This window comes from Indicator indicator, chromosome 18 (genome assembly GCF_027791375.1).
Source record: "Indicator indicator isolate 239-I01 chromosome 18, UM_Iind_1.1, whole genome shotgun sequence".
In the NCBI taxonomy this organism is placed as follows: Eukaryota; Metazoa; Chordata; class Aves; order Piciformes; family Indicatoridae; genus Indicator; species Indicator indicator.
In genome coordinates, this window is record NC_072027.1 from 13,779,785 (window position 1) to 13,794,231 (window position 14,447).

Consider the following 14,447-nt stretch of genomic DNA (forward strand, 5'->3'; position numbering starts at 1 on the left):
TCCAATTATAAACCCAACATTGCCATGCCAATTAAACCACATCCTGAAAGCACCATGTCCACCTGTTTTTTCCACGTCTCCAGGGATGGTCACTCCCTGGGCAGCCTGTTCCAATGCCTGACACTCTTTTAGTACAGAACAGAATGGCTGTGGTACCCAAAACTGAACCCAGTACTCAAGTTGTAGACTCACCAGTGCTGAGCACAAGGGCACAATCACTTCCCTACTCTTGCTCAACACACAGGAATGAAAACGTATTTCAAGCTTAAACAGCAGAAATGCTGACAAAAGCACTTCATGTCAGGTGTTTTTTTCAGTGAAACAAGCAATCCCCTATGGATTCAGTTGCAATGAAGTTCATTCGCCTACTTACCAAGTTTGTACCACATGTCACGAATAGCAAAGCCAATTAATCGTCTCATATCTCCATATCTAGAAAAAAATAAGATTAACAAAAAGTATTTTTATCATTATCTTTATCATCAGGTTAGTACAAAATTGAAGACATCATCCAAAGTATACATTCTTGCTTACTTGTTCTGGATTTTGTTGTACTTTGCATGGGAAAAGTTTTCTAGCTGCAGTGAGTCCTGGGTAATGAAAGCCACAGCCAAATGAAAATAGTTGTTCCACAGCTGTAAATTGAATAGAAGGAAATTACAATAGTTTTGAGAAGAGCAGGAATAATATTAAGCTATGCATAATGCTGAATAATTTATGAAACCAAACAATGCAAGCAATGAGATTTGGATATTATGCAAAGATGTATATCATTAGTATTATGCAATTAGCAAAAAGCAAGAAAGATGAATTTTAATAACCACTAATACACATTTTCTCTTAATAACACAGCAGCTAAATAAATATTGCTAAAAAAAGGATTCAGAAGAGATTCATTAGCTAACAACATTAAACCATGAAGCATGGCAGGGCCAGTGAAATACATTCCACACCAGCGAATCTTAACAACTTGGAGCTAAAGGCAGCCAACATAATTGCACTGTATTTGAGAAGTACTTCAAAAGGCAGTTACTGTCTTCTCTTTGGAGTCTAATTCAACAATAATTTGCGTGAAATTCCAGTATATTTTGTTAAGAGCTCTCTACATGAAGCAGGGACAAAATGCATCCCTAAATAACTATTAATAGTACTTGAACTAGAACATTTGTATTTCCCATGTAAAACCCTTCATTTCTGAAAGCAAATTACTTGTTCTCCAGACAATCAAAATGAAGCACTTCTCTCACATGGTAGAGATGGAAAGGGAAAAAAAAGAAGCTTCACTAGGCAACACAAATGGGAAGAAATAAATACTCTTTTCAGAAGCTTCTAAGTAGAAAGCAATGGCTTAAGACTTATTTAAAAACATAGCTGCATCTAAAACTATGTGTGGTAGGTATCAGCAAGACAGCGGAGAGGCAATGGGAAATGTACTCAGTGGTAATTTAAAGGATGCAAATAAAAGAGATATCACTATCGCTGAGCTCTTAATTTTCTACAGTGAAATACAATCCCAGATAGAGAATCCACACTAAATGACCTTGAAAAACAGTGTTTCATCAAAATCTTCAGTGATGTCTGCCATTCACAATCTGGAAAACTCTCCTGTACACAAATAACCAGGAAAAATAGATAGCAACACACAAAAATTCTCACAAAAATACAGACATTTCCTATAATAAATAAGAGTCTCAAACGTCCTCTACAACGTGAAGAAGATCCTGCACTTAATTTATTCCTCCCTTCGAAGCCCAGCTATAAAGCTCTCCTTAGCAGACTTTCTTATTCAAAAGCCCTTAGGAGGGCTCTTTCTGTCTTTAAGTATTTACAGTGCAGAGAGCACAGTTATCCCTGGTGCAGACACACAGGCTCAAGTAGCATTTGGCTGGAAGTAGTTATTAATCTGCTCCGTATTACACCATTCAAAGATGCTCTAAATTCACCCAAAGCGATCACCGCCTTATTAAAAATATTTGAGTATCAGCATTTGTAAGGCAGCAGCTTTTTTCCCCTTAACAGAAACACTTAAATTATGCCCACATCTAATTTTTGACAGTATACTAATAATACTTACTAATTCAGAGTCTTTTTCCCCAGGATAGATGTGATTTATAACCTGGAAGTCCTGTTTTCCCCAACTTATCAAATATTTTAAAAGATTCATTTGATCAATCTAGAGTTTTCAGTCCCTTGAGAAGCTGTATCTATTGATATATATAGCGAATATACTTTGTATATGTCAATTAGACCTATAAAATGGAAAATGTCTCAAATCGTTCTAGGTTATCGGGAGAAAAATGAAGCCTTCGTACTACAGTTAATTGTCTATTCACTTAATAGCTCCAAGTTCAGTGCCATCTTTGTCAGAGATACATCCTAAAGACTGAATATCCTTATTTATTAAAACATGCCCTCAGAATACTCTGTGGTGGCTGGAAAACAAACAAACAAACAAAAAAAACCCAAACCAAAACAAACCAAACAAAAAAAAAAAAAAACCAACCCACGATCCTCTGCATTTCAACAGCAAGCTAAAGTTAAGGAGTTGCAAGCTTCTAAGTGCGAAAATTAACTGTAAAACTCTGTGAGGCAGAACAGTTTCCCACAAGTGAAAAATGGCAAAAGTCAATACAAACAGAATTTCAAATGCAAAAAGAATATGTTCTTAAGAGACCTTTTCTCTTAAGCCCACAATAACATTCCAAGATGTTTTGCACTTGAACCTAGCATGTGGTAGGGCTGAAGTGAAACAGCACAGTGAGAGAAGAGCACCAGCTCTCTCGTGCTGTGATCTGTGTGCTACTCATGCTCTGCTGCTTGTTGACATGAATTCCAGTGCTGAGCTGTCAGCCAGGGACGGAGTTCAAGGAGACAAGGCTGAAGGTGAGAAGTGACCTTTCCATGTCACTACTCCTCACCTATTCTTTGCAGACTCCTGCTGAGTGCAAGCCCTGACAGTAATAGCACAGGCTGCCTTACTGTGCTGCAACACTTCCAACCATGGCAACTGCATTGGCTAAGCATGGTGTTACCCACACACAATGAGAAGGCTGCAGGGTTGTCAGTGCCCCTCTACATAAGCTATAAGGGAACTTGAAAGAAGAGGATCTCTCATTCCATTTTAATTCAGGAAGCACGAGGTGCATCCTCCCTAGAAAATGCATCAGCTGCCATATGGGAAAATGTGAAAGTGATTTAGTAAGATTTTTTCCAGCCATCTCACAAAGAAGAGGAGATCTGAGTGATTTTACAGCACAACTACCAGAAGGAAACGCTGCTGCCTCCTCCCTCCCTCACACATGAAAAATAAGCATTTTCTTTTAAACCAGACCAATGTTGTAATGGAATGTGGGCTGCCTCTTATGATAAAATTTGGTAGCAGGAATATGGATGATTAATATGAAATTATAATTACTATAACAGTACAGATTTAGAAACCTAATCCTTTCTAATGCCCTGTAAAAATACTGCTACGAGAGGGGAAGGATGGAAGAGGGGAAGTAACAGGAATCAATAGCACTGTATTTTCCAAAATAGAAACTCTATGATAGCTCTGCCTTGACCACAACAAAATTATTTCTGTTTGCTCACTCTTCCCTGTCCCTAATATGTCAGAAGCTGTCATCCCCAATCAGAAATATAAAAGGAATATTGCATTAAAAAATAATTTCAATTAATTGAGGCATTAAGGGTGACAATGGATGTTGACTGCATCACAGTGCTGCTCGCTCAGTCCTGAATGGAAATACTACACAGAGAAGGATGTCCAGAACCAAAGCTTAAGGAGCCAGGAGTTGACAGGGACAAGAGAGTGAAAAAACTTTGTTATCCTAGACAAAGGTAGCAGCTAGCTAATGACATCAGCTACTAACAGAAAGAGGAAAATGTCATATGAGGTCTAAATAGGTTCTCTAAAGATAACTGTGTACACTGGAAAACTTGACTGTAATTTAGAAGTGAAGCATTAAACATTGTTATCTTCGTTTCTCTGTTGATGGAAGATTGCCTTACAGTTCATTCAAACTAAATGAAATTTAGAGGAAAACAGCCATGACCTGCAAGTTGAAGAGAAATAAACCCTTCTTTCCTAACTGCATTCATAAAAATAAGGAAACTGCTGACAGTTACATGTCTACTAAATAGAAAGGTCATTTAATTATTACAACAACAAAGAAAATGTTAATCCACAGCTGAACTCACCTCTTTATTTCATACCTACATCTCTGCCCAGTATTTGCTTCCTTAAAAATCCTTGTCAGTCAAATAAATTGCAAATCATCCAACTGAATGTTCTTTGGTATAAAATAGAAACAAGTATACAAAGAACTTTTTCTCTGGGGTAAAAGTATTCCCATGATGATTCACCCTCAACAAACACCCTGGGGCTACCTTTGAGGTGTGCATATACCATTCTGTCTTGAAACACAGACATTTTCAGTCAAACAGAATTAGCATTTTTTGACTGAATAAGATGGTACAATTGCCACAAAAGGTAAGGGAAGTGTGCTGAAAAGTCCCTGAACTGTCCTCTTTACCAGAAATTAAATGCACTTCTCTCACATTCGCTGAGGAGAACATGAAGGTATACTTTGCATAAGTATAAAGCTACACCAAATTTTTTGGTCTAGTCAAACCCAAGAAATCTGGGTGGCTTTCAGGGAACATTTTTTTTCCAAACTCTACACTACAATTGTTAAGTTTTTTTGTTTAATAATAAATAATAAAAAATAAGTCTCTTCTGAAAAACCCATCTCAACTCACCCATCCTAAATCCAGATTTTACACTGCATTACGGTTCTCTTGCCCTGCAAAAGCCCAGCTGCAAAGCAGCAATCTGGACAGGCTGGTGGATCCCTGCACCTGAAACTGGCAAGTCCTTAAATATTGGTACAAACCAGCAAAAATGCCAGCACTGCAATCTCCTTTAAATTATATGTTGAACACATCTGAAATCTATCCTCTGCTATGAGGATAGACTGAAGGAGCTGGGGTTGTTCAGCCTAGAGAAAACAAGACCCAAGGGGGACGTTAGACATGCCTTATGATACCTGAAGGTATCCTACAGGAAGGCTGGAGAGTGACTTTTCAGAAGGGTGTCTAGGGACACTAGGTTTAGACTGGATCTCAGGAAAAAGTTCTTCAATATGAGGGTGGGGGGACTCTGGAATAGGCTGCCCAAGGACATTGTGGATGTTTCCTCCCTGGGGGTATTCAAGGGCAGGTTGGATGAGGCCTTGAGCAGCTGAGTCTAGCTGAGAGGCATCCCTGCCCATAGTGTGGAGGATGACATAGGTGGTCTCTAAGGTCCATTCCAACCTAACCCATTCTATGTTTCTATGAAATCACCTGCCATGATTCTATTTTAAAGGCAAAATTGGTTTTGCTGGTAGAAGCAAAGGAAACAAGGACACAAGAAAACCAGCCAGCCCTACCCTACAATATCCCACACCAGATACCTACACTAACCACCATAAAAACAACAAACACCAAAGCCCACCCACAATACAAACCCTCTTACAAATACATAATGTGATCCTGACTAGTGAGCACCAATATATGGCTGCCTGATAAGACAGTTCTGCCATAGATCAAAGAATCTTTATGACTATTAATAAAAAGAAGTGTAATATTGAGAGGAAAGAAAAACCCAAGGGCAAAAATGTAAGCAATTTACTATCACGCAGACTTTCTTTTGACACAAAATTCAACAAAGAAGTCAAAATACTAAACAGTATTAAGACATATTGTCATGGACTTCAGAAGAGTCTAATCTCAGACACGCTTTCTTAGATGATAATTTGTATTTTTCTTGTATACCACCAATATAAATGCAAAAATACTGCTTTGGACAGGTTTCTTTTGAATCCCTTCCTGAGAATCTTTACCTGAGAAATATTTCCTAGCCTTTCTAGACTATGTTTTAGCAAGTAACCGTGTTTCTTCCTAACATAAATACAAGTTAATAACCTATTTCAAATACAGAGGCAAGAATAGAATACAAATACCTAAATGTTGAAGTGTTTTACCTATTTCCATAATTCTGACAGAAACTCCAGATTTATGTGTGTTCAATCTTCAAGTTCCAGTTTAGTTTTAGCACCAAAGAACACACATTAATGTATTATGCAAGACTCATTTCCTGTTCATACTGTATCTATTCACCACCTCAAGGTACTGTGAACATGGTGACCCCTTGTTCATTCTTGCTTCCTGCTTTTGGTCAATCACTTAATGCAAATTCACTCCCTTCTCTTTTGTAAAATCATTTACTCTGGAGCTGACAATTTTATCTTATTGGCACAGAAGTAAATATTCTGTAACAAATGCTTCTCAGCTGTTCTTTTCGTTATTGCTGTAGGGTTTACTGTATTATGGCACTGGAGAACACCTGCTGTATGCCATCTCTAATTGCAGCTTGTTTTCTGAGGACATCTGATGTACATCTGAATATACCCTGCACGAAAACTCTGCATGCAAAACTCAAAAAAAAAAAAAAAAACCAAACAAAACCCAACCCAAAGAGAACCACGCCCTCACCTACCAGTCATATAATCTCAGGCATCAGCTAACTGTTTTAATACTTAAATAATGATTCAAGCAGTAGTTCTAGCACTTCCCACCTGCCCACTGCATGCAATGACCATCTCTGTGTAAAAGCACTGGAATTTAAAGAGGGGATCTCTACATAAATGGACTCTGAACCAAACTTACTACATGCTAAGGCAGGGAATTTGACAGCACTGTGCTGTGCATAGTTTTGGTATTTGTCTCTGAGGTATATAACAGCTTCATTACTGAACATATGGCTTTAAGTTTATGCAGAGTTTTAAACTTATAAGATTGTAATGACTCTTCATCAGATATACTACATCACTTCACAGTGGTACAATTCTTTCCTTTTTGCCTGAACCACATAATGAGTAAAAAAAAAAAAGCAATTTTGCTTTGGAAACAAGAAAAAAGTCAGGAACTTTTTTTTCCTCATTTAACAATTTTCAACAGAGTAGCAAAAATTTCTTCATTGCTTTCTCTAGATTTAGAATACTCTGTTGCTCAATTACTTCACAGTCTACTTGTTTTGTTTGGTTAGGTTGTCTGCTATATAGTGTCATGTAATTACTCAACCAAGTGAACATCCTCAGGTCTACTTCACTGTGCTTTTTTAAATTGAGACTTTTCTTCAACTACTTGTTAATAATCAGATTGGAAAACACCATCCTAGAATCACTAAAAATCATTCACTCAGTTACTTTGTTTTTTCCTCTAGGTTTTCAGTGATACGCATCTTTACTTTCTCCTTCACAAGATATTCTTTTCCTATCATTTGAAGAACTCTTAATAAGGAATATTAATACATTAACATTGCCTCTGGTTTAGCTTCTGGACTCTTGAGATGTTGCTCTCACTCTCTCTGCTCAGTAATGATCTGAACTTTTCCCATTCATTCTCCTTTGAAATCAGACATGAATGGTGTATATGTCCCTAACAGGCAATGAGATTGCCTGGAGACTGCTGCATCCTAAATCACTGACCCCTGAATGAACAGTTCTTGTTGGGGGCTTTTTTTTTTTTTTTGAATGAAAATCCATTTGTTTCACAGAAACTCTATATACAGTAATTTACTGTAGGCTTTAGACCTGTAGTAGTCACTTAAGAAACACAGGCATACAGCATCTTTCAAAAGTTAGATTAAATTTAGATGCACAAATCCATTACTTATTCATACCAAGAAACAGCTGGACATGATTTGTAAAACACATCAAACAAGCTCACTAAAATCTCTGCCACGTTCAGCAATAGCTGAAGCATATTTCAAGATCATATTTTTTCTACAATTTGAAGCAAGAGCCCAATGTAAAGAGCTGAGGTGAAGCTGAACTTTGGTATGTGATTGCCTTAGTTCTGGTTTTAGGAAGCATATCCTCCATTTAGTCTAATCAATATCTGACCCACTGATTCCAGTGATCAGTGGCTCTTCCTCCTGCACACTCAGCTCTTCCAGCAGGAGCCTTAGGCACCTGACCAAAATGCACCTGAAGTGAGGAACACAAGCTGCCCTTGTTCCAGAGGGCTGACATGGAAGCAAAGAGCCCATGTGGTCATCAGGCTGCAGCTCTTCACAAAACTGAAAGTTATGCTACTTCCACATGTATTCCCAAATCAGCAGTAAGCAGCTTTTTTATGGTATGGTTAGAAGGTTTTCAGCGCTTTTGTTCATGGAATAAAAGTAAGGTATCTACCTGAGCTGGACTTTTAAGTCTCTTGCAATAACTGCAAGGGCTCTACAATTCCTCAGATGGCACTGCTTATTTATTATAATGTTGTTTAGGTTACTCCAAGCCTCCAGATATTTGACAAGTCATGAATTAAAGAGCAAACATTAATGCATTCCCTTGAACTACAGCACTCAGTGTTGAACTACAATGTCCCTGGTTGTTTGATAACATTCTGGAATACACAGAATGCCACAGGAAACTTGTCTGAAATAGAAGAAACGAGTCTAGTGCTTCATTGTGTGAAAGAGGCACTGCACAGCACCATAAAATTTTGACAGATACACCATCTCTACAGCAGTCTGCATCTTTTTGGTAGCCTACACATACTGGTGTTCACCAGACTCATTTTATTTGCTTTTAGAAATTTCTGACACACTGTGCAGTAAAAATGATCAAGTGATTAAAAAAAAAAAAAAAGGTTACAAATTGGTTATTAAGAAATTGATACGGCCTAAGAGAGATAATATCAGAAGTATGTCAAGGATTGGAAAGTGTCCAGCAGTGAATTTTAAGTATGCATATACACATTTGTGAAGTCATGCCTTTTGAAGGTACAAATTTTTTGATGAAATAAATGAGAAAAAAGAAAAGCTCTACATTTCATCCTTGGACACTATTGTAACTCAATGTGAACTGAATGCTTCTCCTTTCTTTTTATTGCTGTCTTTTAAACTCCTCCTGTGAAACCACTTACATATGAAAATAAATAGCTCTGTAACTGTTCATAACCCAAGATGGCTTATGTTAAGAATAAAGACCAATACCCAAACAGGTTTCAGCATAGCTAAATATTCACATGCAGTAGAGTAGAATCACTTGAAAGAGGTTACAAATTGCAAGATTAACCAAAAAATATAAACCTCAAGAAATAAAAACTTCATGATTACAATCAATAAGTTATTATCTAACAAACAGATTAGAGTTTTGGAGTCAGGAACTTGAAACATTTGTTTTTAACCAGAGTTAATTTGAAGAGTGAAATAGAATAATTTTTCATACTGTACTTTGAGAGTGCATTTTCTATCTATAGCACACATGATAATCAGGCAGCATCTAGTGACAAATCCTGAATCTAAAACTGTATTTACATTTTAATAACGATTTAATGAATATGAAAACCACCAATATTTTCACTTCTTTCTGAAGCAAGCCAAGCATATGTAAAATGCATGATCAAATAGTTAACTTAAAAAGAAAAGAGAGACGTTAAGCAAGCCAAAAAAACCTACCCTAATTTAAAATTATTTCAGAAAGAATTACTACTAAAGAAAGGAAAATAAATAAAGATAGAAAAATCAGGGAAGACTGCGAGTTAAAAATAAAAATAAATTCTAAGTGCTAAATACTTCAGGAATCAAAGAAAGTTAAGCTCTTAGTGCCCTAGATACATAGGGGTGACATGGTAAAGGTGACATGCATTACATCAAATATTGCCTTTTTGAATACACTTGGCTGGCTATGAAAAAATATGTTTTCTGCTTGCCAGTTCTGAGAGAATCACAGTACCAAAGACTCCGTTAGGGTGCCTGATGATAAATAAAGTAGCATTTTCATGTCATATCAAAGATGGCTTAATCCTGCCACACTCCAATTAACAGGCATTTTGATATCTATATCAGAAGGGTACCACAAGGGGCTCTTACAGACCAGGGTGATCAGCACACGCTACCTTGACTTGGCTAAAAAGCCTACATATACTTACTTGAACTTCAAAATTCATATTCTCCAGAAATTTTTGGTTCATTGTCTCTGCAAATTTGTTGATGGCTCTCAAGAAAACCCTAAAACAGAAAAGCAATGATACAGATAAATGAATGTTATTTCTGGGAATCTCTTCCAACCACATGATATTGATGGAAGCACAGATAAACATCGAAAGCTCTGTAACAGGCAAAATTCAGACATACATGAGTAGAGTAGATGACATTCCTTGCCATGGCATGTTATTTATAGGCCGTTGTACATAAAAACATTGAACCACACAATTGTAAAAAAGTTTTGTGAGTGCTGCTCAATAATTCTGACAATAAAATTCCTTTGCTTCTGCTGCACACTGTGTTGCATTCTTTCAACCACGATTTTACTTCCTATGTGACAAAACCGAATCATTTACAAGTGTTATTGCCTCCTCCTTATAGGTTTGCCAGCTGACAGTTCCTGTACTCACAATATTAGTTAGGAGCTGCCACTGCATTTTCCCAATTAAAAGCTATTACATGCAGCCTTTCAGTTTGCTCACAGCTGGGGAGACGAGGGTGATACCTCTAAGAGGAAGCAGCACCTATTTATGCTCATTATTAATGCAGCAAGATTAGGTCATGTTTCTAAAGCTAAATTCTTTCTCTAACTTTCTAGCATATTACAAACCAAAAGTGAATTGTATTTCTAAATATTTATAAAGTTTATTTAAATAATTCAGTTTCATTCAACATACAGTTCTAAAAGGAAGTGATCCATTTCCCTCTGCTTCATAGGAAACATTTTTAAAAGCTTTCAGCTGAAATATTTCTATGGTATACACTGGAAGACCAAAACTACTGCAACCTGAAAGAGGTGACCATAAGTGAAAACAAATCCTAGCTCTTCAAATCCAATAACTGACCATTAACTAGCTCTTACCAATCAGATGGAAGAGCTAAGGGTTACAACACACAGAACCAAAAAGCCCCACCAGTTTAGCATTTAGCAGCATCAGAAAAAGCCACAATTCAATAACTGGAATTATTAGCAAGAAATTAAGAGACCACAGGATATCCATCATTTACTGTCAATGGTATGTTGTATCCTTGCATTGGATTCTGTATGATGTTCTGGTCTCCATCTCAAAAAGATAAATACAAAAGGAAAAAAGAAAGAAAAAGACAAGCAAATAAAGATGAGAAAGAAATGAGCAAACACATTTAATGGCCTGTGCCTGGGAGGTGGTTTCTTAAGTTAGGGGACACTGTGTGACTGAGGAGGAATATGGAAGAATCTATAAAACTGGAAGCACCATTGAGATGGAAGACTTACTGCTCGCTGTTTCTCAGACAAGCACTACAAAGAACTGAACAAAATCAGTGCATTCAAAATCAGCAAAAAGAAGGAGTTTTCATACTAGTCTTGCTCAGCTATACAACTCATTTCTACAGAACACTGTGAATCACTGAATTTTATACTGGCTTAAGAGTGATTAGACACATGAACGACAAAAATTAAGGAGGAATACTAAACATCGTCAGTCACTGGAGACTGGGAGAATACAGCACACAGCATTACTTCTTTCAGCTCTGCTGTTATGCTGTTCCCTTGGCAGCCACTTATGAGCCACTACCAGAAACAGAATAGTCAGTGTATTGAATTTTAGTCATCACAAAAAAAGAAAAAAATTGCAATAGCTAAATTTAGTTTCTTAATGAGAGAGGAAAAGCAAAACTTCAGCTTTTAGTAGCCTTATGATAAGGAATCCTATTTAACCACTACATGACAGCCCAAAGAAGCACACTGGTTCAATTAGGGCAACAGCTTGATTGGCCAGACTTAAATCCTTTGTTATGATTACAGTTCTCCAGGAGCTAAAAAATTCTTTGTGAAAACCTAAAGAAGAATATTTCATTTCCACCCACCTAATAGTCCTCTGTAATGTTGATGTGATCAAGGCGGTAAAGTAACTTATACAGCATGTTACATCTTGCCAAGTCCTAATTTTTCAGGACACTACAGTTTTAAATGCTACATTAACTGCACCAGTGGAAGGTAAGAGACTTGTAAGACTGCTGTGCTGCTCTGCTGCATCATCCCACACTTTCAGATGAGCTTCTTTCCACTGGTCTAGGGCATAGTCTGATCTAATCTTCTATCACCAGCTTCGCTAAGCTTGCTGGCTGATGTAAGGGTCTGATCTATGAAATGCTGAGCATCATCAAATCACCTCAAGTTCAAGAAACCTGATTTTGCTCAATACTGTTGTTGCAGGCTATCTCCACTCTCCTAAGCAAGCTCTGTGCAATCACAGAAGTGTCCTGTGTATCCACAGCAGTTTTAGCCTGTATTGGTCTGAGCAGGCTATGGCACTTCCTCTTCAGCCTTTTATGTGATCAAGTCTTATTCTGGAAAATGTGATTTCCTCTGCCAGCTGCTCCATGCTACCCACTAGAAAATAAACACATTCTTCCTTAACGCTCCACTCGTCTGGGTACATTTATTTCTACAAAACTGGCTGACACTTGACACAGTTCAAGATTTTGCAAGAAAAGGGGATTCTAAAAAGAATGGTCTGCTTTAGACAGCACGCAAAAAACACACACTGAGGCAGACACCCCTGTGCTACTCTGTCAGTATCGCTATGACTCTTCTGAGTAGGAGTTCTGAATCAAGGCCTTTCCAGCCTCATGTCTTTTCTGTAGAACTTTATTGCTCTATATTCTCCTTTGATTTACATTGTGTGTTTCTTGCTAACTTATGAAATCAAGTTCTTCAGCTCCAGCTGCTCAGGGTGGCATTTCCTTTCACCCAGCAAGACTTTTGTTGTGGTAGGAGGAGGAAGAGGGCAGGTTCCTACATTTCTGACATTGTTTTTTGTCCCTTATTTGCACACGACCCCAGTACCTACAGTGAAACATGTTACCTAAACATCCTGTTATGGCAGAATCTGATTCAGTGATGATAATTTGTCTTGCATTCAAACATCGTATACCTTTAGGAACTTTGTCTTTTGGCACACAAATATCATGCAAGCAACAGCAGAAATAGTGGTAACTTAGATATATGTGGAATTTATTACTGCAAATCTATTTCAGACCATGGAACTATTTCTTATGTGTCATATTTAATTGTGGCTTCACATTACCCATACATAAAAAGCCTCAAGAAAACCTAAGAAACACCACAATATCAGCGTATATCAGAGGTTGGAAGGGACCTCAGGAAATCATCAGGTCCAACCCCCTTGCCAAAGCAGGATAACTTAGGGTAGTCCGCACAGGAGTGCATCCAGGTGGGTTTTGAAAGTCTCCAGAGGAGACGACTCCACAACCTCCCTGGGCAGCCTGTTCCAGTGCTCTGTCACCCTCACTGTAAAGAAGTTTCTCCTCATGTTGAGGTGAAATCTTCTATGTTCTAGTTTGAACCCATTGTTCCTTGGCTTATCACTGTGAACCACCGAAAGGAGCTTGGGCCCATCCCACTTGACACCCAGATATTTATACACATTGAGGAGATCCCCTCTCAGTCTTCTCTTCTCAAGACTAAATAGCCCCAGGGATCTCAGTCCCTTTTCATAGGCGAGATGCTCAAGTCCCCTAATCATCCTCGTGGCTCTCTGTTGGATTCTCTCCAGCAGGTCTCTGTCTCTCTTGAACTGGGGAGCCCAAAACTGGACACAGTATTCCAGGTGTGGTCTCAGCAGGGCAGAGTAGAGAGGTAGAAGAACTTCCCGAGACCTGCTGGACACACTGTTCTTGATGCATCCCAGGATCCCATTGGCTCTCTTGGCCACAAGGGCACATTGTTGTTCCATGGAGAACTTGCTGTGCACCAGCACTCCAAGGTCTTTCTCCGTGGAGCTGCTTTCCAGCAGGGCAGTCCCTAACCTGTCCTGGTGCATGTTATTATTACTCCCCAGATGTAGGACCCTGCACTTGTCCTTATTAAACTTCATAAGGTTTGCCTGCACCCAGCTCTCCAGCCTGTCCAGGTCACGTTGGATGTCTGCACAGCCTGACAGGGTGTCAGCCAACCCCACCCCCCCCCAGTTTTGTATCACCAGCGAACTTGCTGAGGGTACTCTCAATCCCCTCATCCAGGTCATTGATAACAAAACTGAACCCAGTACCAATCCCTGGGGAACACCACTGGCCACAGGCCTCCAAGTTGACTCTGTGCCACTGATGACAACCCTCTGAACTCTCTTGTGGAGCCAGTCTGCAATCCACCTCACTGACCAACCATCTATGCCACATCTCCTGAGCTTTTCTATGAGGATGTTATGGGAGACAGTATCAAAAGCTTTACAGAAGTCAAGATATATGACATCCACTGCTCTTCCCTCATCTATCTATTTGGTCATAATTTCATAGAAGGCTATCAAGGAACTTACTGACCAGCAAAAATTAACAATAATATTAAAAATATTTACAGGATTCTATACAATAGCATTATATGGAAGCTATCTTCTGTGACTATCCCTTTCAT

General features: G+C 38.4%; 1 protein-coding gene across 1 annotated transcript in view; it reads right to left on the reverse strand.

The window, feature by feature from the left end:
- The window catches only part of DOCK2 (dedicator of cytokinesis 2), a 168,483-nt gene that overhangs the window by 40,460 nt on the left and 113,576 nt on the right, over nucleotides 1-14,447 (reverse strand). The window contains exons 30-32 of the mRNA XM_054389131.1: nucleotides 9,979-10,057; nucleotides 535-635; nucleotides 374-432 (exon numbers count right to left, since the gene is read on the reverse strand). Coding sequence (XP_054245106.1) covers nucleotides 374-432; nucleotides 535-635; nucleotides 9,979-10,057 — 239 coding nt within the window. The remainder of the gene's footprint in view (nucleotides 1-373; nucleotides 433-534; nucleotides 636-9,978; nucleotides 10,058-14,447) is intronic.